General features: G+C 43.5%; 1 protein-coding gene across 1 annotated transcript; it reads left to right on the top strand.

Annotated features, from left to right (window-relative positions):
* Positions 1–65: 65 nt before the first annotated feature.
* Positions 66–25,862, top strand: HS1BP3 (HCLS1 binding protein 3). The gene is made up of 6 exons (XM_053461068.1): positions 66–203; positions 3,625–3,790; positions 9,494–9,701; positions 9,862–10,066; positions 25,206–25,375; positions 25,702–25,862. The coding sequence occupies exons 1-6, from the start codon at positions 178–180 to the stop codon at positions 25,836–25,838; spliced, it is 912 nt and encodes a 303-aa protein (XP_053317043.1). The 5' UTR covers positions 66–177; the 3' UTR covers positions 25,839–25,862.
* The last annotated feature ends 391 nt before the right edge of the window (positions 25,863–26,253 follow it).

The following is a 26,253-nucleotide window of genomic DNA, read 5'->3' as shown; positions in this document are numbered from 1 at the left end:
TTCCTCTGGTGTTTCCCTCCGTCTACCTTCCCCAGAAACCAGCCCCGCTTGCTATACCAGCCGCAGCCGTATTTCGCACTGGTGTCGGAAGCATTACACCCGGCCCTCTGCTGTCCTGTCCCGTGACTCTCAGCCCACGGGCCACGCACAGCCCCGGACTCCCCCCTCCCCTCCGCTATGGCCGCGCGGTTGGTCACGTCCAGGTCAGTGGTCCGTTCCTTTTAACCCTTTGCGCGCCGGGCGAGGATGACTTAATTTGCTTTTGTTGTAACGTCACCCGGATCTGAGAGAACCGTTTCCTGTCTCGGCTCCACACCGCTTCCCTTCCCTTGTTGGTGTGCCGTTGCACTTAACCGTTTCAGTGTTGGGTAAAGAAGGGTTAAAGAGTGCTGTTTGGGGTTAGAGCCATATTGGCTGCTGTTGGTTTTGGAATCACAGCACCCTCAGCCAGCCACTGTAGGTCTCTGAGCATGCTAAAAGAGCTGGGGGTTCTTACTGGGGGATGGAGAGGGTGCAGGGAGAAGGGTCTGGCAGGGAAAGGGTCTTTAACCTGTTTATTCCCCCCCAGATCTTACTGATTAGGAGGGTTTAGCTATAGTCGTTATTTATATTCTTTTATTGTAATGGAAAGTATGGAAAAATCTTCTCTTGTACAGCGCTGCGGAATATGTTGGTGCTATATAAATCAGTAGGAACTTAGAATGTGACGGCAGATCGGCCCCATTCGGCCCCGGTTTTTCATACTGAAAAGATTCAGACCTTAATCAGTCCTTGGTCTTGTTAGTATATCTGCGCATGTTTAATTCCCTCACTGTACTAAAAGCTACCACTTCTGCTGGGAGGCTGTTCCAGTTATCTACCCCCCTTTCAGTAAGTGGCTGTGGGATAGTTTCCATTGTGGCCGCGTTTTTCTCAGAGTAAAGTAAATATAGTAAAGTATATGTTTTATTCTGTAGTAAAAATACCTTTTATGCCATTTTGTTCCCAGTCGGGGTAAAAGAAACGCAGTAAATACTTCTGTGTTAATCATTTTCTGCAAACATTCAGTAACCGACGCGAGGGCCGTCGGGGCTGCAGCAAACGGCCGAGAGGGTATTGTGGTCTGGCTCAATGCGGAGTAACACATGCAATATTATTGTCTGGAAATCTCAGGCATTCTTGGAGTTAATTGATTATATCAATCAAGTAATTAAAATATTCACAACCAGCGTGTGGGTTTGTGGCCCTCTGGAAGTTGCAGCACTGGACATTTAATTATTATTATTATTATTACAATAATAATCAAAATAACCATCCCAACAACAACAATAATAATAACAACATTATAATAACAATTATATTATAGAACATATAATATTGTTATTTTTGCATTACTTTTGTTTATTCTCCTTCCACCTGCCTCCTTGTGCCACCCTTGCCAGGTTGCCCCTGAAAGGTACTGGGGTGTCTGGGAAGATCCGCCATGCTTCCTTTGAACGGCTTTGGGAGGCAGCGAGGCCGGGACTTCTCCTGACACGTCACCGTATCCTCCGTGTTGCTTGCAGGAGTAACACAACACGCGTGTGCCTTTGGACAGACTATTGCACCATCGTATAACAAGCTAAAAGAAATAGCTCGCAGTGGCAGCAAAACGGTTAATATTTACTAGCCTCTAACTCCGACTGCTGTTTAAAAGTAGCCATTCTGGGGCAAAGTTCTAAACGTGGACCAATCGGCAGGCGTATCCACGGCGGTTGCCCCAGAATTACTCTTTAACCGTTTGAGTGCCAGGGCCGTCTTTAATGAGGACTGGACTCTGTCTCGGTGCTCCGTAGCGCTGCGCGGCTTCAGTGCTGAGCGCCGGGATATGACATCATCACGCGTGGAGAGGGAGCGCTGAGGCAGACGTCTCCCTTTGTGTTGGGCTGCTTAGAGGGAGATCCATGATCTCTCCTCCTCGCCCTGATCCTCCAGCGGCAGGCAGTCCGCCCATGGGCCGTGCAGGGGCAGCTGTTTTGGGCCCACAGGGATGACGGGTCCGGGGCAGCTGCCCTTTTGCCCCGCGTTAAAGATGGCCTTGGTTACATTCAGTGGCATATGCTGGCCTAGGGCAATCGGGCCAGCGAGGCGGCAGCCCCTCTACCACATAACAGGGAGCCAAGTACCTTGGTGATCAGGTCCCCGGGTAGGTATTAGTTAATAGGGACATCACCCATCTCCCCAGCTGGCCCATTTACACCGGGCACAATCTCCATAGGATGCATCAAAAGGCCCTGCATGCCGTTAAGATACAGAGCCCAGGATAGGACAGAAGAACGAGGGCGGGGAGGGGCAACATTTTTCTTAATTCTGGGGAAAGGGATTTAAGGGGGGGGATTTGGGAGCTCACGATCCCCGACCGGCAGTGTGCTGGCACTTTAAATCACACACACACGGCATCTATTAATATGGTAGCAAGTTGCCGTATTAGGCTGCCCTCTCCATGGGGCGATCACTGCCTTAAGGGCTGCAATTTTACTGGATTTCATAGAAAGACTGTGACCGATCTATAGTTTTTCCTTCGTTTAAGAAAAAGACTAGCACTTTTAAAAGTAAACACACAGCTTTTCTCCTCTTGTGCTTACTTTGAAACCAATGCTGCCAAAAATTACTTGAAGCGGGACTCCGGGGTGTCACCTGTACCTGGTGTGTAGCTGGCGCTGGAGCCCTTTTTTGTACCATCTACATGGCTGGCACCCTAAGGGTTAATTACGGTATGGCTGGAAATTGGTCATGCCTCCACGCCTCTCCTATTTTCCTCTAATTTCCAACATAATAAATAATATATAAAATCCACGGTATTGCTATAAAAAAAAAGCAACATCTTTAGAACTGTTTTTTTATTTTTATATTTTATATATAAATTCCAAATTAAAAAATAGTTTGTTGGCTGCAGCGAGTTGGGAACTTTAACTTCTGAAAACCATATCAGGCGCTGAACGGCAATAGAGGAAAATTAGATTTTACACTTAAATAACAGCAGCTTGCGGCGGCCGCGGCTCCCTAAGGGCTTAAACCCGCATTTAAAGATATTTGTGTGTAACCTTAACAACATGTAACACTTTTTTTACATTTACAAATCCAGAGGCTCCCTCTGTGAGTCCCTAAAATTGGCCGAGCCCCAAGGAGAGGTTAGAACAGGACAGAGGCGTCACAGCGCAGTAATACACACCATGTGTACGGCATGGCGGGTGGGATATGGCTGCCTCCATCCAGTAATCCGATCAATGAAAACAGAATTAGATGGAATTTGTTCAAATTCCCTCACTTTATTAGCATCTACCACTTCTGCTTGGAGGCTGCTCCACTTATCCACCACCTTTGCAGTAAAGTAAAGCTGCTTTGCATTACATCTAAGCCTCGAGCACTCTAGTTTTAGATTATGGCCTCTTGTGCCTCGTTTTAAATAAACCTCCCTCCTGTTACCCACAATCCTTCTCATTCCTCCACCCATGCCGTAATTCTTCCTGCTCATCCTCTGCACCGTTCTCCTATTTTTTTTTTCTCTCCATTCCTTAACCCTTCGCTCTCCTTATCTTTTACTGAAGTGGATTTGAATCCATGTCTTGATAACTTCAGGTTATTTTTAATTTGCTTATCTTTTAGACAAATTCAGAATGGCCACACCGGCCTGGATCTGTGGGTCCCTGAGTATCAGGAGATACGCGGGCGGATGATGACCGGGCACGTAGAATACCAAATCGTCGTCGTTACCAACCTGCCTGTTTTCAAATCTGCCAGACATAAGCCTGAAGATGTGGTGCAGTTTGTCGTAAGTTTGTTTTTCTCTATATGGGGCTCTATATAGGGCAGCCTGCAGGATTACCCCGGGGTCCCTGTCTCTGCAGTGTCCTGTGCCGCTGGAAGGGGGAGGCAGAGATATTGCCCCCCCCAAGAGATCTGTGACCTTGCTTGCACTCACTCACTCTAAGACCATACACTTATACACACACATACACACACACACATACACACACATACACACACACACACTACTTCCCTCTTCTTCTCTCGTTCTCTTCCTCGCTCACAGGCTCCACTTATCCTAGGCTACTGACACCATACACTAACACACATGGTAACACCGTATAGTAACACACACACACACATGCTAACACCATACACTAACACACATGGTAACACCGTACAGTAACACACACACACACACACACATGCTAACACCATACACTAACACACATGGTAACACCGTATAGTAACACGCACACACACACATGCTAACACCATACACTAACACACATGGTAACACCGTATAGTAACACACACACACACATGCTAACACCATACACCGTTTTGCCCTTTACTAATTTTACTAATTTTTTTTAATAGATGATGCTCTCCCTACGTCAGACATTACCTTTAGTTGAAAGTGATGCCTTATATTGTGGCAACATAGAAAAGATGTAGAGTCACAGAGGCTTTTGGGACCTCAGAGGTCTCTTCTTCAGAAGGAGGATGCTAACATATGAAGAAGAGATCTATGAAGTCCTGAAAAAGCTTCTTCTATGTTAGTTCACACATTGTCAAGAATGACTACCTGAGTATACAAGGTACACAAGCTTGATCTTATAACCATGCATTAATTAGAGATCTGTTCAGGGTCTTCTGCTTCGGTCTTGTTGGCCAAGGCCGGCCGCACGGTTCTCAATTCTGGTCGTAGAACCAAAACAAAAAGGACCCAAGAAATTATATCCCCGTAAAATGTTTGACCTCAACTCTTCTCTCATGGGCGGTTTGACTCGATGAAGTCCGTTGATACCCTTTGACGTTCAATTCGAAGGAAACCCTCTGTCCTTCAGAGGAGGTCTTGGTGAGCGCTGCCCATGTACGACGCTCCTGTCTCCGAGCCCCTAAAACAAGCAGGGTACGGATTAACTCTCGGTCTCCTCTGAACCCAGTGAGGTCCTTCGAGCTTAAAGGTATGCCAAGGAGAGAGCTGCCACGTCTCTTACCCCGACCCAGTGACGGCGTATCAGAATTCCATCCGTGGAGCAGACCTTTGGACCTGTAGTGCATTGAGATCTTATTCTCCTGTCAGTCATACTAAGTGCACATGACGGATATCAACCCCGCTTCGGCTCAGAGCTGGCCCGCTGGGGCCGACGTCATGCTGGCAGCAAAAACCTCAATGAATAATTGATTAAAGTGTGCGCCGAGACTCGTGAAACTCGCTACAAAGCAAATAATGCATCCAAGATCTCTCGTCGTCTTGCGCGTCGGGTGCTGGAGAGGTCCCGGGATGGATCGCCAGCGTTCGTGTTCTTAAGGGGTTAAGTAAGGATGACGGGGGGGGCATTCACACTCCGACACACTCTTTAAATTAGGATAGTGTTTCAGTTGCTGGCGTTTGCTGTTTATTTGCGCAGTAAATTGAATCCAGACGGCCGCCGGTGTCGTAACGTGCGATTGAGGCGCGCTAAATTAAATTAATAATCCATACATCTGCCAGGGCCCTGTCCTGATTTCTGAGCAGATATGGCCAGAACAAATAAAATGACGTTTTTTGGACTAAACCGTAGCAGTAACCCTGCGCGTGCCAGTAGACAGGGGGGCATGTTTTGGTTAAATGCGTTTCACACCCCAGTAGTACTTAAAAGGGTAAATAACAGTGCCTCCCTACCCCTGTCTTTTGCAGTTTTTTTTCTACAAATTGGCCCACTTTGTTCCCTTCCTACCAAGACAATCCCCCGGCTGCCGTTGGTATTATAGGCCAGATTGGGTTCGAGTTTTCCTCGCTGAGTGTCTTTCCGGCAGGGGGTGCCACCAGGATCCCTGTATGCAGGTGTGATAGGCATTGGGGTTGCGTTTTTTTTGTTGCCTGTACTTCCTCCCCCTAGTGGCAGGTTTCAGGATTGACCCATGGGCGACCTGTTTGAGCCGATGGCAGGCTAGCTTGTTATAGAGCAGGGGTGCCCAAACTGCGGCCCTCCAGCTGCTGCAGAACTACATCTCCCACAATGCTCCTTCAGCGAAGGGGCTGGCTGAGGAGTATGGGAGATGTAGTCCTGCAGCGGCTGGAGGGCCGCAGGTTGGACACTCCTGTTATAGAGCCTTTAGGCAGCCCTACTAAAGAACAATGCATAATAATGCACACTGTGAGTACTTCAGTATGCATTCATCAGGAAGAAACTGCAGCCCTGCAGCTGCTGTTCTCCTCCGCGGTCTGACGATTCCTGCCAATGCTTAAGCTAATCATCGATAGGAAAGCGCACCCAATGAAATCAATGCCGACAACGCTTGGCGAGCCAGAGCTGGAGCCCACTGACGGTGAAATATATTCTGCTGGGGGGGATGAACAACGGGGCAAATACATACTAGGGGGGATTCTGTAGAATCCATCATGTGTTTTAAAGTGGTTGGGATGTCCCTTTAATCTTAGGGGTCATGTCCCGCAGAGCATTTCACACAGAAACAGCATGCGGAGACTGATATATCTGATATATATAGGAGATCCTGACGGTTTCCACAAACGTCACTCTTTAAAACCGATTCCAAATCAACTAACGAGAAGCCTCAAGTCACAGATACCTGCGGTAACGACCTCGTTGATCTTATTCTCTGGGTTTGTGGGCAATAAAGAACACATAATATAGTACTTTTTGAGTACTTTTGTAATTTTCCTGCAAACCCTTGATTTATTGCCAGTCTGCGGTCTCTCCTTTAGAGTCTCCTTCTCCTGTCTGCCGGGCTGCTCTTAGACCAAATGGTACCCAGGGCCGGCCTTAGGGGTGTGCGGCCGCACAGGGCGCCATGGCAACAGGGGCGCCGCCCGAGACTTAAATTAAAACATCGTTTGTTTTTTTTTTGTAACTTTATTTAACATCCTCCATGTTAAATAAAGTTTTTTTAACTTTATTTAACATGGAAGATGTTAAATAAAGTTAAACAAAAAAACCCGGTGTTTTCTTTTAAGTCCCGGGCAGCGGTTGCTCGTGAAGTTTTCAGCAACTGCTCGGCACCCCTCACTCTACCGTGACTCTGTCGCGGTGCCGGCGTTTCGTGCTGAGCGCCGGAATTATTCTGCCGCTCAGCTGTGAAGCGCGCACCGCAGCAGAGCGGGAAGACTGACACCTCCCGCTCCCACCGCAGGACTCCAGCAACGAGGTAAGTAAGGATAGGGGTAGATAGTGATAAGGGGCAGGGGGGGTAGATAGTGATAAGGGGCAGGGGGGGTAGATAGTGATAAGGGCAGGGAGGGTAGATAGTGAGAAGGGGCAGAGGGGGGAAGGCAGTGAGAAGGGGCAGAGGGGGAAGATTTTTTTCCTTTTTTGGGGGGATGGGGGGGCGCCAGAGGAGTAGTCCGCACAGGGCGCCAGAACACTTAAGGCCGGGTCTGATGGTACCCCATGTTTTTTTACGGCTATTGTGTAGCCGATGTGTACTTGCTTTGCAGTTTTATTTAAACATTTCGTTGTACTAAACGCTGTGAGAAGGATAATTTCTCTTTAAATTCTGTTGCACGAGTTCCTGCAGGAGACGACTGATTTGATTGAGCCTCCATCACTTCCAGACACGCAGCCACTTCCTTCATGAAACCTCTGCAATTAGGTTACCTCTGCCCATTAAAAGCCATTAGGAATGGTTTTTAAAAGTTATTTACTATGAACATGAGCGACAGAAAACAAAATTTATTTCTGTGTATCATTTGAACTGGAGAAATGAGACAAACATTTGGCAAGTTGTTCAGCAATCAAAACACAAACAATTATCCGTCTAAAGGGAATGTAAGGATGAAACCATACTTTTTCACCAATATTTGACAAATCTTTGTTAGTAGGTTGCCTTGTATTCCTGTGTCTGAAAATGTTTTGTGTTTTAAGCCTTGCCCATCCCTGTTGTACTGCGCTATGGAATACGTTGTCATTGTACAAACAAATGATAATTCGCAATAGAACCTTTAGCACTACGGAATACGATGGCGCTATATATAACAATAAATAATAATAGTAACCTTCAGCACTCTATAAATAGAATGTGATAAATTATGCCATATAAGCAAAATCATTCTTCTTCTTGTCCAGCAGATGGCGCTCAAATACATTTCGCTTGCAGAAAAAAACATTTTTCTTGCCCAGCAGATGGTGCTCAAATCTATTTCGTTTACTAAACAAAAATGTCTTATTGTCCAGCAGATGGCGCTCAAATCCCCTTTGTTTACCCAAAAAAAGCATTCTTCTTCTTCTCCAGCAGATGGCGCTCAAATCATTCTCCTAAATAATAGGAACTTTTTAGTTATTGTAAGTGAAGAATGTATTTTGCAACAATATTTCAGCTCCACAATAACAGGATTTGTAGCCGGTCGCTCAGCTACCAGGAAAATGCATCCCCCCAATTTAAAAAATGCAAAAGGGGTGGTGTGGACAAGGCAATCTGTTTCTCATAAAGCTTTTTCAATTTCAGTACCTTAAAAAAAAAAAAAAAATATTAGGTTTTCATGATTTTTTCATGACTATAAATGAAGTTAATATTTTCACAGTCTAGCATGGAGTTCGTCAGGATTGCCCGCTGTCTCCTGTTAAGTTTAACCTTGTGTTCCTTGGGTGAATTGAGATAAGGATAGTTGACTATGAGCTTCTACTATTTTTCCAGTAATGCTTCGCCCCATCTTTTCAAGCTCCTTGGCCGGAATCTGGAGCGTTTGAGAGGGTTCCTATTAGAATCTTGCATTATAATAATTATCAGTTATCAAATCCTTTACCATTTATTATCAACCACTAATTTTAGAGTGGTCCTCTTATCGAATGCTTGACACGATAAGCTAAAGCTCAACCACTCTTGAATTAAAACAGCATCATTTTAAGGATAAACACAACTCATTCGCCTAAAAGAAGAGTGGAGCGATGAATGAGACTACGTGCATTACTGTTCTTTATGTGTACCCCATGTACAGAGCCATCTTATCCCAATGGCTTTAGAATGGTTTAATTCTAATAAAACTACCTATAATTGCTATTTAAACCTGACATCTGGTTTAACAATAAGAGAATATTTTTTTGCCACAGGGAAGATGTGGTAAACAGTTTAAAGAACAGCATGATCAGGGGATCCAAAAACATCTGGGATGAGGTCACGTGGTAACACAATGACATCACAGAATGTTCTGTGAGTTGCGCAATATTGCTAATTACCAGGACTTTGTCCCAGAACCATCAGAGCCTGGAGTCTGAGGATCTTCATTATGCTGGTTTAAGGTGGAAGTGATGGAGCTCCGTGGACTTGGGGCTAAAGTACCCTTTTGCTGCTACCCCCTGAAATACTCCAGTCTCGCTATCCCTCTAAAGATACCACAAGCGTAACAGTTCTCCTTTGCAGACAGTGAGGAGGAATAATGAAAGGATTCACTTCTGTAAAATATTGTCCCCCCCAACTGTCCCCTGAAACTCCTCCAAGTTGTTGCCTTTTTTGAAATAAAATGTTGAACAATAATTTTGTCTTTTATATTTTAAAATTGTTCTAGGTGTTTCGGAAGTATAGCGAGATTGAGGAGTTCTATCAGAAGATATCTGCCTGTTATCCCAAAATCTCCTTGCCATCTTTTCCAAGAAAGGTTTTATTTGTGGGTGAATCTGATATCCGAGAACGAAGGGCGGCTTTCAACGATATCGTCAAAGCCATCTCCAAGGAGAAGGAACTGGTCACTTGTCCGGAGCTGCTGGATTTCCTAGGTGAGCGGTTATTACAGCAGATACATTGTTCCTATAGCGGAACTCGCTTTAGTTTATAGTAAATGCCGGAAATGCCCTTTAAATCACCGGTTGTCTTAGACGTTGGCTTCTCCGTTCCTGACGCTCCTTCCATGCTAATTAGTCCTCCAATGTTCTACAGGAACGAGGTCCTCAGACTTTGTTGACTTGAAAGGAGAAAAGCATCACACGATTCAGTCTGAAGAGGGGGATTTCTTTAAAAACGAGGAATCCTCTACGGAAGAACTTCTTGCATCCATTAAACAAAACAAACCTTCCGAAAGCCAGGAGAACGAAGATGAAGAAGAGGAGGAAGAGGTCGATTTTGACCCTCTTGGAATCATCAAGTAAGTAGCACCCAAAAGATCAATGAATATTATCATTTTCCTATCGTTTCTATATGTCTGTCTCTTTATGTTAAACATTGATTCGGCCTCATGCCCTATGCAGAAAAGTGCATCTCTCTCCAGTAGATGCCCCGGCAGTCTGTTCCGCAGGTCACACTAACAACGGCACGGACAGGTCCCAGTAGGGTTAGATCTGGTGGGAAAATGTATTGCCCAATGGAGATCTAGGCATGCTGCCTCCCGAGGACCAATGGGGGAGAAATAAGCTCCATTTTAATGAAAAGCATCAATGAAAAAAAAAAAACTGGCCAAAATAAAACATGGCCTTTAATTCACAAAAGGTTGTTTTCATAGCAGCAGCCACATATCATTAATATGATTTTTTTGGGGGAGGAATCCATTGTTCAAAGGTTTGCAAAGATCCAGACAGTTTATCTAATTAGAAATGATATCAGAACCACGCTGGGGTCCCTTAATAGGGTGTAAAATGGTAACAATTGAAATGTATACCTATAGAAAGAGGCAAATAATATAAATACTATCTGGAGGAATTCAGGGGAAAAAAAGCGCTAAATCTGGAGTAGCCAGGAGAAATTTTACAGTCAGCTGACCTTTCTGTGTCCAGATCTGATTTTTTTTTTTTATTGAACAGGGAGTGATATTTATCAGTCTCTTCCCTCCAAATTTTGGGCACAATTCCAAGTGTTTTATTCCAAGTTGCCACACGGGGGCGCCCTAATACTATCATTTGCAATAGTATTGGTTCATTTAGAATCAAGTTCCTGAAATTAGGGATGACAGCTATCATTTACATCCATAATACTGCATGTAAGCCAGACCATAGTGCAAATGCATAGGTTAAGGAGGTCAGAGATCTCCCCTGTTACCGGCCCATTGAGCATCAGCACACCAAGGGGCCCGATCACCTAAGAGTGCAATTTGCCCCCTGGTTTTGCCCCTCTGGACCTGCCTAGTCCAGGATTCGTCACTATATGTGTGTGTGTGTGTGTATATATATATATACATTGTGAAACTCTACTGTCTGTACTGTACAGAACTTTCTTGCTGCATATTTTCCGCAAGGCCGCGTTCATTTTCTGCGTACATGGTCTCATCGTTGGGCGCGCTGCTTTCTTTTTTTACTGTGCGAAAAGCTTTGGTCTCTGATATAATCCGGTAAATTCCTTGTGAAACGCGTTGGAATCCCACGGATCTCCTCCGTCTCTCCAAACACTAATCATCAAAACTAGTGGAAATTTCCAGCCTTCTATATGTGCTTCATAGCGATTTCCAGCCAAGCGTTTTCTCGCGGCATAAAGCTGCCCCAGAGCAGCACCCCAGCTGCCCCCTCCCACAGCCAACCCCCTTCTCTGGTGAGCTGTTTATATATAGATACATATATGTGTTTATAAATATATACATATATGTGTGTGTATCAGTGTAACTGAGCCAGATCCCCAATATCCGCAACCCTTCTACTGAACACCATGAAGCTCTCTCATTTATAAAAGGCAATCATTTGCCGCCTGAGGCCGGCATACACCACTGTTTGCCTCTAACTACATTAATCAACTTAACAGGGGCTACTTGTAAGGTTAATAAACAAGCTTTGAGGATGAATGGTGCCCAGGCTGGCTGGGCTGTGGGGCTGTTGCCCCTGGACCAGTCCAAAATTCTTTAAATGGCGGAGCTGTGAGTGTAGTAGGGTCACTTAACGCTGTGTTTCATGACCCCATGGAAATGTCGCGGCTGCTTGCACAGGGGGTAAATTGTGTCGTCATTGAGTGAGTGTGTGTTAGTGTATCTGCATATGTGTAAGTGAGTGTTAGAATGATTGTTAGTGTGTGTGTACGTTTGGGAATGATTGTTAGCGTGAGTGTATTCTTTTGCATATATTGGTTACCTGGAGGGGCCACTTGGCTTTACCTGCCCGCTCCACAGGCCGGTAGGACGGTGCTGTATTATAGTTAATTTAATTGTGTACTTAATAAAAATTATTATTATTATTATCATTACAGAAAATCAGATAGTTTGATGAACATTAAAAATGCCTAATCCAGCACAGGAAATACTGAATGTATGTAATATCACTAAGTGTAATCAGGGGCAAGGGGGCCGGAGTGGGTGGTGTTGGCCAAACATCTCTCACCTGCCCAAAAATGAGGAAAGTGGCCCGGAGTCCAGAGGAAGCAGCACTTAACCCCCGAGACTCCTGATTAAACCCGGAGAGATCCCAGATATGCTGTCCGGCTTTGGCAAACTTGCTGTGTCTTTAGCCAATAGACCTCCGTGACTCTAAAACTAGAGGGTCAGAGGTTTAGATGTCATTAAGAAGTTTAACTTGGTAGAACAGGCGCCCAGCAGAAGTGGTAGAGGCTAATACAGAAAGGAAATTGAAAGGAGCGTGGGACAGGCATGAAGTAGATGGACCGAATGGTTCTTATCCGCCATCACCCGGTATATCTCACCCCTTCCCACCTGCTCAAACAAGCCCCTTACACCAGCGGGGGGCTTGGCACTTACTCAATCTGCTTAATTACAGTACAACAACCTATTGTCGGTATCCAAGATACTTATCACCTTATAATGGCAGCCAACTGGGTCGCAACATTATGCCGAATCTACACGGAACATCATACCGAGTCTAATTTATGTATCAACCGTCAGCCATTCGGCGGCAACCGTCAGCCATTCTCTGAGTAAATATGTGCTTTCCTGTGTCTGTCCTCCTTTCTTCAAATTATTAATAGCCGTTGCTATTTTGGACACATACAAGAAAGATAAGAGGATGCTGTCAACGGCCCTAAATCTGAAAAAAATGGAACAGCCCTACAGAGTGGAATAAAAATGTTTATACAGCTGGTTCATGGAGAATTAGAGGAAACTGCAGGACACCACCGTGTCTCCCGTTAGGTATCATAAATATGTTCTGGCAGGATACATTGTGAATGGAAATATGAACTCTTAAAGGGGAAGCCCCTTGGAAAAAAAAAAGATTGTTCTCCATGAGCTGTATACTGGGCAAGAACCTGGTTTTATCTCATTTTGTCCCAATAAACTCCCTTTATCTGTAGACCTGGAGGCCGCCATTGTCGTCAGTCACGTGGTGTTTTGGGCGACATTCTCTGCTCGGAGACCACGCTGAGCTGATGCCTTATGGCCGCCGTAGAATGCTTGTCATGTTCATAGATCTGTCTGTATGGAACGTGCCAGCATTTTATGGAGTTTTCTAACCTTTCTGACAATAGGAGAAAGGCAACAAGTGAACTGAACCATGGATCCCACAAGAGTCGCTAGACACCGGGATTTCTGTGGCTCCAACAAATAAAAATGGTAGCTGGTGGTCTTTTAGCGTTAAAATGGGGCAATATGGCAGCTATTCTGCTGAGCAGATAAGAACCATTCAGCCCATCTAGTCTGTCCTTAATCAGTCTTTGGTCTCGTCTTAAAGCCATATGCCTATCCCATGCGTGTTTAAACCCCCTCATTGTATTAACCTCTACCACTTCCAATGGGTGGCTGCTCCATGTACCTGAAGAGCTACCCCCCACTAATCATTTCTGATGTGGAATTGGTGTCGGTTTAACTTTTTTTTTTTTTACTCAGAACTAATGCCTTTCCATTTTAGGGCAGGAAAAGAATACAAGTTGGGTCCTAACTTCATCTCACCTTCGTCAAACGCAAGCTGGAAAATGTGCAGATTGCCAGAAATGTTGCAATCTTAATTTAGCCAGCGTGACTGCTAGAATTCCTCGGTTCTATGGAGCAAAGGAATTGTTATAGAAATGGAGATTTTGTTTCCGAACAACGATGAAAAGAAATACTTTTGTAACAATTTGCCATTTTTAGCAGCAATATATTTTAAAGTGTAACACAATCCGGGCAGTGCCATCTAAAATATGCATTTTAGGTAATTATGTAAGTATGCAGTCTAGTGTTAGGATAGCAGGACCCTCTTCTCCTTCTGTACCCGACATGCGTCATATTGTGATTCGAAGATTGTCAACCTACTGTCCTACTATGACAATAGCGCCATAGGATCTGTTGGCATTCTATAAATGTGATGCCATGTTGTAAACACGAGGCACCATACTAGGCATGTTAGGTTTTGGCTGAATGTTGACTGATCCAGCCCTGGCTTACCCGAAATGACCTGACCTGGACTGCATTATTTGTAGGGATGGCGAGGGTTAATGGTATGGAAGTCAAGGGTTAATGGTATCTGCCCATTCCCAGCCGTACTTGTCGTATTTTATTTTTATTGCTCTCAACCTAATTCACCAACTGTGCCTAATATTCCTAGGAGACAATACTGGGAGGTAGGTGGCAGTTTATTAATATACTGGCCAATATTACCTGTCATACATCAATACATATTGGAAACTCTAACGAAAATCTGACATTCTAATGGTCCTTATTCACTAAGTCCTGCATCTGTCAGTTTGGTTAACCGAAACCATTTAGGGTTTCTACATCCAACATCATGGAGAGCTGGCGGTTTCGCATTTTAAGCCTTTGTCTCTCTTCCGACAGAGAAAACATTTAAAGGAACCATAGAGTTGACCTTCCAGCCTCCATAAATCTTCAGGTCACCTTAAACTACCTGTTTATCAGACCGTTAACGTTTGGGAGTTAAACCATTTTAGGGCTTCTAGTTTCTTCATCCTGGAGACCCGGTAGCCTTGCTTTATTTTTTCTGTAAGTAATAAAAAGGGTTGTGGCCATATTAATCCAAGAGAAGATTTAGTAGTGGAAAATGATAGTTTTCATTGGGCCAACACAGAAAAAGTTGTAGAGTTTTTGGGAACTCCGAGGTCTTCAGATGGAAATTTATTCTGTCATTGACATAGAAAAGCCAAGAGAAGCCATACAGATGACCTCTCGGCCTCTGTGAGATATCATGTAACCTTAATATACTTCTCTTTGGTGGTTGCATGTTGTCGGAAACAAGCCCAGTCCGGCAAACCCCATATCTGCCGGTTACAGGCTAAATGTCTATAAAATAACAACTTTATAGAATGATTTAACGTGGATACGGGTTTATGTTTGTTCAGACGGGTACGCCACGGTGACACCTTCTTTACACAAAGAGATGTATTTACGGGGCCGCTGCTCAAAGCCAGGTCCCACAAGATGCTACAGAGGTCCAAACAGACCTCCACAGTATAAATGAGACGGTTCCAAGGAAGATCTTTGATGTCCGTTAGAATGTTATGAAACAGACAAACATTATTAATATTATGCTTAAGATAGGGAGTGCTTATGTCCAAAAATATTTGTTTTTTGGGGAGAGGATGTCAAGGCGGCTTTATATATATATATATATATCAAAGAACTTGGCCTCTCATCTAAAGAGACTTGGAAGAAGTTAAAGAACACAGAGGACTTTTCAGCTGTCTCTCCCGTATTACGACTCGCTGACATCTCACACCCGGAAAATTAACAGCAATTAGCCTTTCACTAAGAGCAGGAGCCGTGTTTTCTTTTGCAGTTGCTTGTCGGAGGGAGGACACGTGGAGGTGCATGTGTTCCCTGTGCGCAGGAGAGAGAGGCTGAGCCAAGTTTAGGCTTGTGTGCTGTAGGTTCATAAAGCTGGCATTGTAAACGACTGAAAGATTGCTGTGTCCTGTAAGCCCCGTTTAAAGCCCCCTTTGTGCGTGGCGTACTTGCAAAGCGCTCAGACTTCTGGCACTCCAGGAGTTATGAAAACATGCTGCGCTCTCTTCTGAAGAGCATGGCACTGAAAGGCCTTCGCAGCTCGGCAGGATTTCCGATGGATGTCTGGTCATATTTTAATATTTTCTGATCAAAAAAAGGGGCAATAGCGATTCACATCCACCAACATGGTGTTGTCACCGTAGCAACCAATGGTATGGTCCAATCCTAAAGAAAGATTCCATTAATTAGGAAACTAGAGAGCAGAGTTTGGAGATTCGATGTTAAAGTGACCAAATTTAAAAATGTATGGCTGCTGTACCGATAATAGCACTTTTACAAGTTTGCAGTGGAATCACTTTTTTTAAATGATTTTTGAATGTTTTATATAGCGCCATCATATCCCGCAGCGCTGTACAATGGGTTTTTATACAGAAGCCCCAATGTAATGACTTACAGATACATGGTAACATCTCCAGCTGTCGCTTAGTGAATATTGTATCGAGGCACTTGTTCTCCTGTCTCTGCGGGTCGCAGTGGGTGTCACGTCATCTTATCGAGAGACGCCGTTCGGCTCTCTCCTGACACACAGATGTCTCGGATCAGACAGGCAGCTCTTTGCGGGGCGCATGCCACGTCTTTAATGAGGATACACGGACGGACCGTTACTCCTGCCGAGCGATATCGTTTACTGCCCATTAAACTGCTTTACATTTTATTACAAAGAAAACGATCGCAGGAGATGTTTATCCGAGGGGAACAGAGACAGGAGACCAGCAGATACTTTACATCAGGATGGGCTGGATGGGTCTGATCTGCCGTCACATTCTATGTTTCGGTTACATTGCGCATGTTTTAGGGTAGATTTGTCACCTGGATATGGGTGAATTATTCATCTTCTTTATATAGAGAGGCGGCACTAGGGATTATATAGATTAAAACGTTCCGCATTGCCCGGCTCAGCGCTCTAGAAGGCGGCTATCGAGTGCAGCAGGACTAGTCTAAGCAGGAACACAATTCCATCTTAAATTACCCTAAATTAATTGGATGTTAATGACTTTCTCCAGTACAAATATTTTCGGAAGAGGAGGCTTCTTTTGGATGCAAGACAAAATAAATAAATAGGTTTGCCTTTCTTTTTTATTTGTGAACGAGGGCGAGGTTATAGATAAAATGGAAGGACGAGACTCGCAGATTTCCTTCCACTACAGGAAAATGGTTCCACTATAGTTTATAAGAGACTTAGGTACCTACGGCTTATAAACTATATTTGAACCGGTTTCTATAGTTGGAGGACTCTTATCCCGGCGGGGCTGGAGTTATGTTAAAACAATCCCAACGTAAATCCCAATCCCAGAGACTCCAGGTCAAACCCGACAGTTCCCAAATATGAAACCTAGTATTTGACCGCCCATCGAGTCTAGTATTGGTACTCTAATAATTTTACATTTAAAATGATCAGGCTGAGATCTAGAACAGACAATTAATTCTCAGGTTACATTTAGGTTATAATTAGCCCTGTTCAGAACATTGTAAAATCAGCAATTGCTGCTGCTTACCTGTGCGTTGCTTGCCGTTGCGAGAATCGTCTCTTGTTCCGCCCGGTGGAAGCATGAACCCAGCAGAGTCACGTGAATCTACGTCACATGACTCTGCTCCGGTCCTGCTCCCCCTGGGCGGGACAAGAGAACGTGTTCGCACAAAGCGCAAGCAACACAGAGGGAACCCGCGGCCCCTGCGGAAGTCTGCGAGCGGCACCGGGAAATCCGCAGTTCAGGTAACGGGGTGGGGGAGGGTTATGAACAAGTATGCGCGATTAGGGGAATGAATGATTATTTGTGAATGTGTGAATAAATGAGTATCTGTGAATGAGTGAATGAATGAGTGAATGAATGTTTGTGTTATAAATGTAATATTCTAAGTAGCTCGCATAACTATAGTTTATGGAGGACACTTCTTTCTTGCAGGAGAAACTCCTTGGTGTTGGCTGTTGAACACTCCAGCCATTGTATGCACTTTAATGGCTGTCGCTATATATCAGTGTATGAAAGGTATCAGTGTATTAAAGGTAAACGGTGCTTTCCCACCCATACCTCTTAGAACATGTACGTGCATCTGTGCCATTAACCAGCTGCATGGTTATATTATATTATAAAAACAAAGGCGATTATCCAGGGCTGTCTTTCAATTCCATATTTTAATGACGGTACGATTGGCTTCCAACACGAAAACACAGCTTAGAAAGTGAGATAATAAGATGCGATTCACAGGGCGGCTTCTCCGAAGGGTGCTTATCGAAACCTGGCTGAATAACACGTTTCTTCCTGAAGCCAAGAGGACAAAGTGTTTTAAAGACCTGGCATTCCCATTCAGCATTTGCATGGGTTACAGTCTGGAACTATATGGGAATGGTGAGTTATATAAATGCCGGGTTACATCCACACGCTGGCTGAGAGATATGGGAGTCAGAGCCTACAAAGAGCCTATTGGCTGCCCATTTATGTTTTGGGTACAATATTGTGAACGATTTCTGTGAATGAAGGAATAAATCGCCAAAGAAAATCAGATGAGTGCAAATGCTTCTGATGTTTACCAGTGGAACAAAAATGTCTGCTGGTTTCCTTTAAAAAATACATGAATTATTTAAAGTTAGGGGATTTTAGGGATATTTGAATATTATTGTGAATGCAGAAGTAATAATGTACTATAATGTAATAATTTACTATAATGTCCTCCTATCTGCACTATATACAGGCCACAGCTTATGACGACATAGTCTTATTACGCATAGGACAGTAGATCTCATGCCGGTTTACCAGGGGCAGTTCCTCCTATAGGGTAGCGGATGCCTCCCAAGTGTCCTGCTTTTCCATGGGACAGTCCTACCGAGCAACCCCAACCGTCCCGTTTTCGTGGGCATCATAGGCTGGTTGGGGAGATCCTCCGATCTCCGCTGGTCCTTCTCTGAGCCGTGAAATCGATCAAGGTCCATGCTGTAGCACAAACTAACTTTGAAATGTATAGAACTTCAAATCCATACTTACCAACATTCTAGTGTCCTGCGCCAGTATCTGAGCAGTTGTGTTATATCACACTTTACGCATGACACAACTCTGCTTTCCATCCAATCAACACTCTCCTCTTTTTTGCCCTTTCCATCATGCACAGTGCCCAATCTAGTTATTAAAGGTGTTTAGCTCCAATAAACGGGACATTTACTGGCACATAATCCCTATTACAAGGACTGCCCCGTTGAATATTGTGCTGTTGGCAGTTATGCAAATCCAACCAACTGAAATATTCTCAAAGCAGACTTTTTGTGCCGAAAATAATTGTTTACAGCAATAATTGCTACACTCGTTACATGGCTGTCTTATGATTACACGCAGATCATTCTAGCGATCGCTTACGCCGGCGCGTTCTTACAAGCTTAAGTTAAATAGAAAACAAATATTAAAATAATAACAAAACTCTTTCTCTTCATTACTCTTTCTTTAACCAGCACTCAAGGGATGTTCTTCTAATGAAAGGAGAACCAGCGAACCGGGGTTTATAATTGATTGTAATTTTGGAAAATGAAAGGGCGGAAGGCGGTTTAGACGCGCTGAGAACAAATGCATTTATAATAACAGAGTGCTGGCTTTCTGTCTGAACCTGGAGCTACGAACCTATTAAGGGAGTGAAGGCTGGAATCAAACCATTATGTAACAGAGGACTAGGTGACAGCTAAGATTTGTGGATGTGCTGGTTCTCCATGTGATGTCCCGGGCTTATCGTGCAAGTACAAACAACGATACCATGATTTGCACCTCTCTCCCAGAGTTCTTAAGTTGTTTTTCCTGGAAATAACACCTACGTATATGTTATATTAAAAAAAAAACAGCAAGAGTTAAAATCTACTGTCTTGATATGATGAGCGACTGCCAGTGATATACCATGTTAGTCTGTATCACGGAATATAATAATATTAATATAATCTTTTTTTTTTTTTTTTACTGAATTAATATGCCAAAGACAGAATGCTGATTTATTTACTCGTATTAGCAAAATAAGTATTTTTTTAAAAATACTATTTGTTTTTTGGAAAATGTGTGATGTCATGATGTGTGCATGATGTCATTTCAGGAGGGCTCCTCAGACATCCTTCGGTTGGATTAGATGTGATCTGACTGGGGAACAGATGGCTGCACTTTGGTTTGGGGGGAGTTAATAAGGAGGGATAATGGACACCACTGTCTGTGTTTTTTTAGATCCTAGGTTGGACATTTGTCAGCTGCCCCCGGCAAGTGCCAGTTTTTAAGCCCCTGACAAGGCCGCTCTTTCTCGTTTTATGTGTCCTACCATTGTACGTATTGAAACACTGAATGCCAATTCTTCTCCGCTATTACTAGTTGTAGACTGAGAGCCTTCAAGGGATTGTCCCTACGGGGGTTAATCTAGTGCGCCATCTGGTGGCTAGGTTTTTAATCGTTTTTTTTCCAGCTCATCTTTTAATATTTTCTGTACACTACATCAGCAGAGTGTGGAGTATCATTACCCCGGGGGTTATTCCTCTTCTTAGTGTAGATGGGCCACTTATTAGGCAAATCCTCTCTGTTCTATTGCCACAGAGAGAGGGATTTACGGAGACAAAATGGCCATCGGCCTTATAACACTACACAAAAAATATATATTTTTTTTTATTTAAGAAAATATATATTTTGCCTCATAATTAACCATCATAACTAAACTAGCCGTATCTGTGTATGAGATCCATCTTAACGCCATAGCTGGTTTAATTATGAGGTCAATTGTTTTTTTTGTCCTCTAGAGTTGAAGAAGTAGGTTTTTATCACACAATTGCCGGTATTTACCCACCTTTTAGCTTTCTGGCCCGATGAGTAATGGAACTGTTCAAACTTTCTATTGTGGATAAAAGAAATATCTCCGCAGATAGCCTATTGACCTCGATGAATTACAGGAAATACTAAATCAATAGCCGATCTTTCTGAGTCGAGGGGAATAAAAGTCAATGTTTGTTTTAGAGGGTTTTTTTTCATCCTTTATCTTTTTTTTTTAATGGCCTTCAACCAAGTGAAGAGCTAAGTGTAAATCTTTGTACACGGTCAAAACATCGACATATCTTGAGTGGAACAATCGAGAAGCATAAAACCCCAAGTCTCCATGGATGTGGCTTCCTGCGTGTGTTGGCATAAAGACAATTTCTTTTTTTTGGTAGGAATTCTGTCTCCTGCTTGTTGTGTGTTGTATCCTGTCTGCGGTAACACACATTGTTAGACGCAGTGACCAAAACCATTGTTTTTCACACAACAATGGTCCATGAACTTGTACAATACGCTGCTGGAGGACATCTACTGAACCTAGCACATGGGGCTTGATGGTCCTGGGTGAAGAACATTAGTTAATGGGAACTTTTAAAGCTCTTTCCATTTGGTGGGTTTTTTATGTGTTGCAACCAGTATAATTTTTTATTATGATACTTTGGCTTGAACACGATAAGAATCCATTAAACAGGTAGGGGTACTCAGAATTCCTGTCCTGTTTACGACCCCCAAGGCGTGAAGTCACAAAACGCTGCTATACAGCCAATTTATGCTTTCCATAAAATAACTTGTGTGCTGTTGGCCACCAATAAGAGGGCATAGACGCAATGCAACATTCATGGTCCCAGAAAGAGCAGCGTGGATTACGTGGTGGGGTGGTCATTAACTGCTTTTGGGGCATGTACAGAAAAGAGAAGACATTAACATATAATGAGAATAGGACCAGTCTGAGAATGGGGACACATTTACCCCTATTGGGGGGGTAGCACAAACAGCACAGTTTGCTAGGACAGTTGTCTCCAACAGGTAATTTATGAGCCAAAGATATCGCCCTGAGTAGCTCTCGAACAGCCAGGACACTCCATGTCTCCATGGAGGCGGAGGTATACATTTAAAGAAAACTAAAAAATTAGCACTTAAAATATTTTTTTTCTCGATACATTTTCATGGTAATCTCTCGAAATGATTCATTAATAATTAAATGTAACGTCAGAGACTCCTGGGTTAGGGCATCAAATGTCCTTGGTCTGGCCCTGTTTTCTAAGGGTTTGGACACTAGCAAACATTTGTTTTTCTACTTTAACATCACTGATTATTTGGGTCCAATCCTGAGAAATTCCCAAATGTTATTATCGCTATGGCGATGTTCATTTTTAACAGGCATACTTACCCACTGCCATCATAACATTTATATTTGAATGGGAATAAAAATTCCAGAAGATATAAATAGATCTTTTCAAAGCTCGAGCCGTTGCCATAATATGAAATGAGGAGATTTCTTTATTAAAATCTGTTTTCTTGCACGCGGTAACACGATATCGCTAGGGCCGGTTTAATGGTTCTGGGTTTGGTGCCTTGAATATTACCAGTCCAAACATTAGCACTTTTATAAATAGTGCAGATATTTTCCGTTTCACATCTCATTGGAAGTTTATAATTCTCTCGCCAAACTAACTGCCACAGCTTAGAATTTTGTATATTCAGTGAACTTAAAATATGTATCTATTTTTGTTACCGTAAGTGACCAACGGGTCTAATAATAGTTTGAAGTGCTTTTTCACATAGGTGTCCCCCCCCAACTATCCTAAATCCTTAAATTATTATGTACTTCCTCGTACTACCCAGGTTAAATAAACGTATTTTTGTTTTAATATTATTTATATTTTTCCTGTAGTTTCTTGTTGAAAGCCTCTTAATTTGCCCCCCCTCCGCACCGCTCTGCTCTGGCTGCCTGCCAATTACTGACATCACACAAGGGATGTTTACTTGAAAGGTCTATCAGTTTAAGGGCACTGGGGGTGGTTTTAGGATCATAGACTGCTCTGATGTCATACATAGCTTTGTAAAACCGACTGGACTCTGTTGCTAAGCAGCTCTTGTATCTCGATAAACCATGTAATGCAGTTTTTTTTTTACCTGCGGTGTACTTCCATGTGATATTCTCTGCATGCTTCTAAGCCCATCATATTACTCCGCTATCACTAGTCCAAACTAACATTCCAATGGCATGGATCGGTCATGGATGAGATCTGTTCTGAACCCAGTTGCCAGGAGATTGGGAGCGCAGGTTTGACTGAAATACACATTTACTTATAATACCGAAAAACCAGTTTGCCCCCCCCCCCGGTATCTGGTACTGTCCACAAGTCCAATTGGACCCACCAATCTCATAGGGTCTTCAGACGACCAAAGACCTCCATACCTTATTCTAGTTTCACGTTATCTAAATGTACTTCTTCAGTGATATCGCTAAGGGTCCGTTCTGTGTGTTACGCCGCAGCTTTCAGCAAAGTCATTAAGTCGACAAACATTTCTTTTATTTGCATTGGTTCCACTTTCTCTCCGATAGCCACCACTTGACGCATACTTCACTGCGTTGCTAGGAAATGAAAACATAATTAGAACATTTCATTCCATCCGAAGGAGAAGTAATTTCCTTTCATTCCATCCAAAAGGAGCTTTTAAACACATTTCACCAGCACCTTCATACTGAACATTGTAGCCGCCGATACGGACAATGGTATTTTTGGCATTTGTAAAACTATTAAAAATTAAAACTTTTTTTGTGAGAAAGTGAGAAATGCGACATTATGTCCTCATTTATTAAGCAGCAAAGGAGAGGTCACTACTTTGAAAATTTGATAAATAACATTTATGTTATTACAATGTATTTTATGCTTATATTTGTTAAGTATTGTTTTAAACTGTCCCAAAATTTGGGGTAAACTCTTGAAAATGTGAACTAGGTATCGGGACAACCAGCTTCAAACCCAAATACAAATAAGAGGTAAGTCCAATGCCTTAGAAGCTGGATCTGCCCCAGGTCTGGTGGTGTATGGGCAGATTCTCGGGGTCACACAGACTGCAGCTGAGTTGGTGCTTTACTTTCTGGCAGACCCTCTGGGACCCCTAGAATGCAAAAACCTTGTACTTTTTATATAAATGTAACCCAAGTGGAGCTCTACCTCTTCTGGGGGGTGGCGGCTCTGCGTATGGACAGGGCTAGCCCTATACTGCATTTATTGGGGGGCGGACTGGCGCAGTGCGTGGCAAAGTTGGTGGCGAGTCAGTAGAACATGGCCTGGACTTTGGGTGGTCTCCTGCCAGTCTCCTGCCCAGAGAAAGAAGAAATTGCACCAGAGACCCCAGGAAGCAGGGCTTCACCAAAGTGTGCTTATACATATTTTGTTTGGGGGCCCTAGAAATCTAGAACTGCCCCCCCCCTGGATATATAAGCTAGCAAATGAATGCATGTTTAGATCTCAGGTTATATAATGGGACCATAACTCATGGATTTCTAATTTGAAACATAGAGAGCGTGAAAAACTATTTGGCACAAAACTTGGTGCGCTGAGCATCACAAGAAATGTAGTTTACCCCTTTATTGATGTTTCACATTTAAGGAACAGTCCCCAACATATTTATTGTGCTAGTTTTTTTTATGACCCTCGTGTTCGGCTAGTGTCTCCATCCCTGGCAAATGACCCTAAATCCCCAGCTTGATGGCTTTTCAGTAAATTACAAAAAAAAAGTCATGAAAGCGTTTCCAGGTATTCGCGAGAAGCTTTCGTGGGGCTGGGCCGTCCTTCTCAGAATAAGAATGCCTGATTTACCAAGTTAATCTGCGCCCACCTGCCGTGAAGCCGCGGTGCTTCCTGAATCTTAGAAGCTCCCGTGATAAAGGTGCTTACGTGAAATTCAATTAAACCGAGATTAAACCCGGTAGGGGGGCTAACATTTTATAATTACAGTACACTTGGCCCCGTGCCATAGTGTGAAAACTAAATTGGGTAGTAGGGTGACAAAATGGTTACGTCTTAAAACTAATTAAAGGACTCGAGACGAAACATTAATCAAAAAGCAGAAAAACGCCCCATTTCTTGTTAGCATTTTTGACACTTATGTTTATAATCTAAGAGTTCAGATAGAGTGATCCCCCCCCCCCGAGGATGAAGATATGGGGGTCCGGTTGCCGTTGTCACCTTTTGGCACTGGACGCTTTTTTTGGTTCTATTCACAATGAAACACTGGACCTTTTGGCTTCAATAAAAAAAGTCCAACTACCTATTATTAGACATACACTTTGGGCACAATGGGCACTCGGCCAAACTCGGCTCCTCCTATTCTTGTTTTTTCAACCAGTTATAAACCAGGTTTTATTTCTACTTTATAGCTCTTTTTCTGGGTGTGAGTGCCTACGGTTAAAAACCTTTCACATTATAACATATGGTGGAATTTGGAGACATAACGAGCGATAGATTTAAGAGATTCTGTAATCGTCTAAATCAAAATGATCTGCCGAAGATACTGCAGCTTCAGAGCTTCAGCGCAACGCCCCATCCTCTGCCTGCGCGTGCAGCCACTGAAACATTAAGGTGCATGCGATGGCTGACGTGTCTTCTTAATGCATTATTTTACACGTAGCTTTTTGGTATTTATAGGACCAAAAGGGTAAAGAATCCGGTGAAAGCGAAGAAGGCGGAAGAACCGAAAGTGAAACCCAAGCCCAAAATGAGTCTTTTCGATGATGAAGTGGATCCCGATGCCGAGCTCTTTGAACCGACCAAGGAACCCGCATCCGGCACAAAGAAACCGTTCAGCGCGTCGCATGGTAAAAACACATCGTGCCCGGTGCTGCCGGGCGGCCCTGAAAACCGATTCTACCAAATGTTGTCTCGTTGTTAATTTCCAAAGGGACGTTTAATTATCATGTGACATAAAAGCAGGCGCTGATAGGTTGCTGAAACAGAAAAAGCTTCTTAAAAGTATAATGGCGTAGCAAAGCCAGTTAGGCACCCACAAGAAATTCATACTGTGTATCGTGATAACTCTGTTTAGTGCCAATGCTGTAATTAATAAATATGATTTACGATAGGGATTGGATGTGAGCGTTAATAAGGCCGTTCATTGACTTGCTATGTCTGCTTTTGTCTTCAGACATAAAATTATTTGAAGAACAAGACCTCGGAGGCAGCGTGAAGTTAGGGGATTCGCTTTTGCTGCCCTCGGCCTGCACCGCCGATCGTTCCTTTAAGCCGTCGCATGATGAGGACATTGATGAGTTATTCAGGTAACCGGCCCGTTTCATACGCAAGGTTTCTGGTGAACATGTCCTGTGAGGGAGAGCTTTGTGCCGGTGCCATGGGAGAAAGCCGAACACTGCTGTAGAGCGTGAGGTTCCACTTCTAAATACTTCATCAGTCACACGCTCTGTACTATACAACCAACATACATTCATTACAATAACAATTACAATAACATACGCCTTTATCCCTCTCTGGCAACTATCAACATCCAACCTCTCCCCGCATCACAGGCCTCTTACGCTTTCTAAGACAAAAGCGCTTACCTCCTGGACGTTGTCCAGACTTCCATCATACCCTTCCTCGTCAGTGATCGCTCGGTGATCACTATATCATTATATGGTGTTGCAGTTCCTGGCAGTTTTCCTCCAGCTTCACACCTTCCTCTGTGATGAGTTCACTCTGG

The sequence above is a fragment of the Spea bombifrons genome, chromosome 3, assembly GCF_027358695.1.
Source record: "Spea bombifrons isolate aSpeBom1 chromosome 3, aSpeBom1.2.pri, whole genome shotgun sequence".
Lineage (NCBI taxonomy): Eukaryota > Metazoa > Chordata > Amphibia > Anura > Pelobatidae > Spea > Spea bombifrons.
This window is presented reverse-complemented; position numbering and strand designations above follow the sequence as displayed.

Coding starts and splice junctions, on each gene's coding strand:
- HS1BP3 (XM_053461068.1), top strand. CDS start 178: ATGGCCGCGCGGTTGGTCACGTCCAG. Junction 204..3,624: donor GCGCGGTTGGTCACGTCCAG/GTCAGTGGTCCG, acceptor CTTATCTTTTAG/ACAAATTCAGAATGGCCACA. Junction 25,376..25,701: donor ACCGTTCAGCGCGTCGCATG/GTAAAAACACAT, acceptor TTTTGTCTTCAG/ACATAAAATTATTTGAAGAA.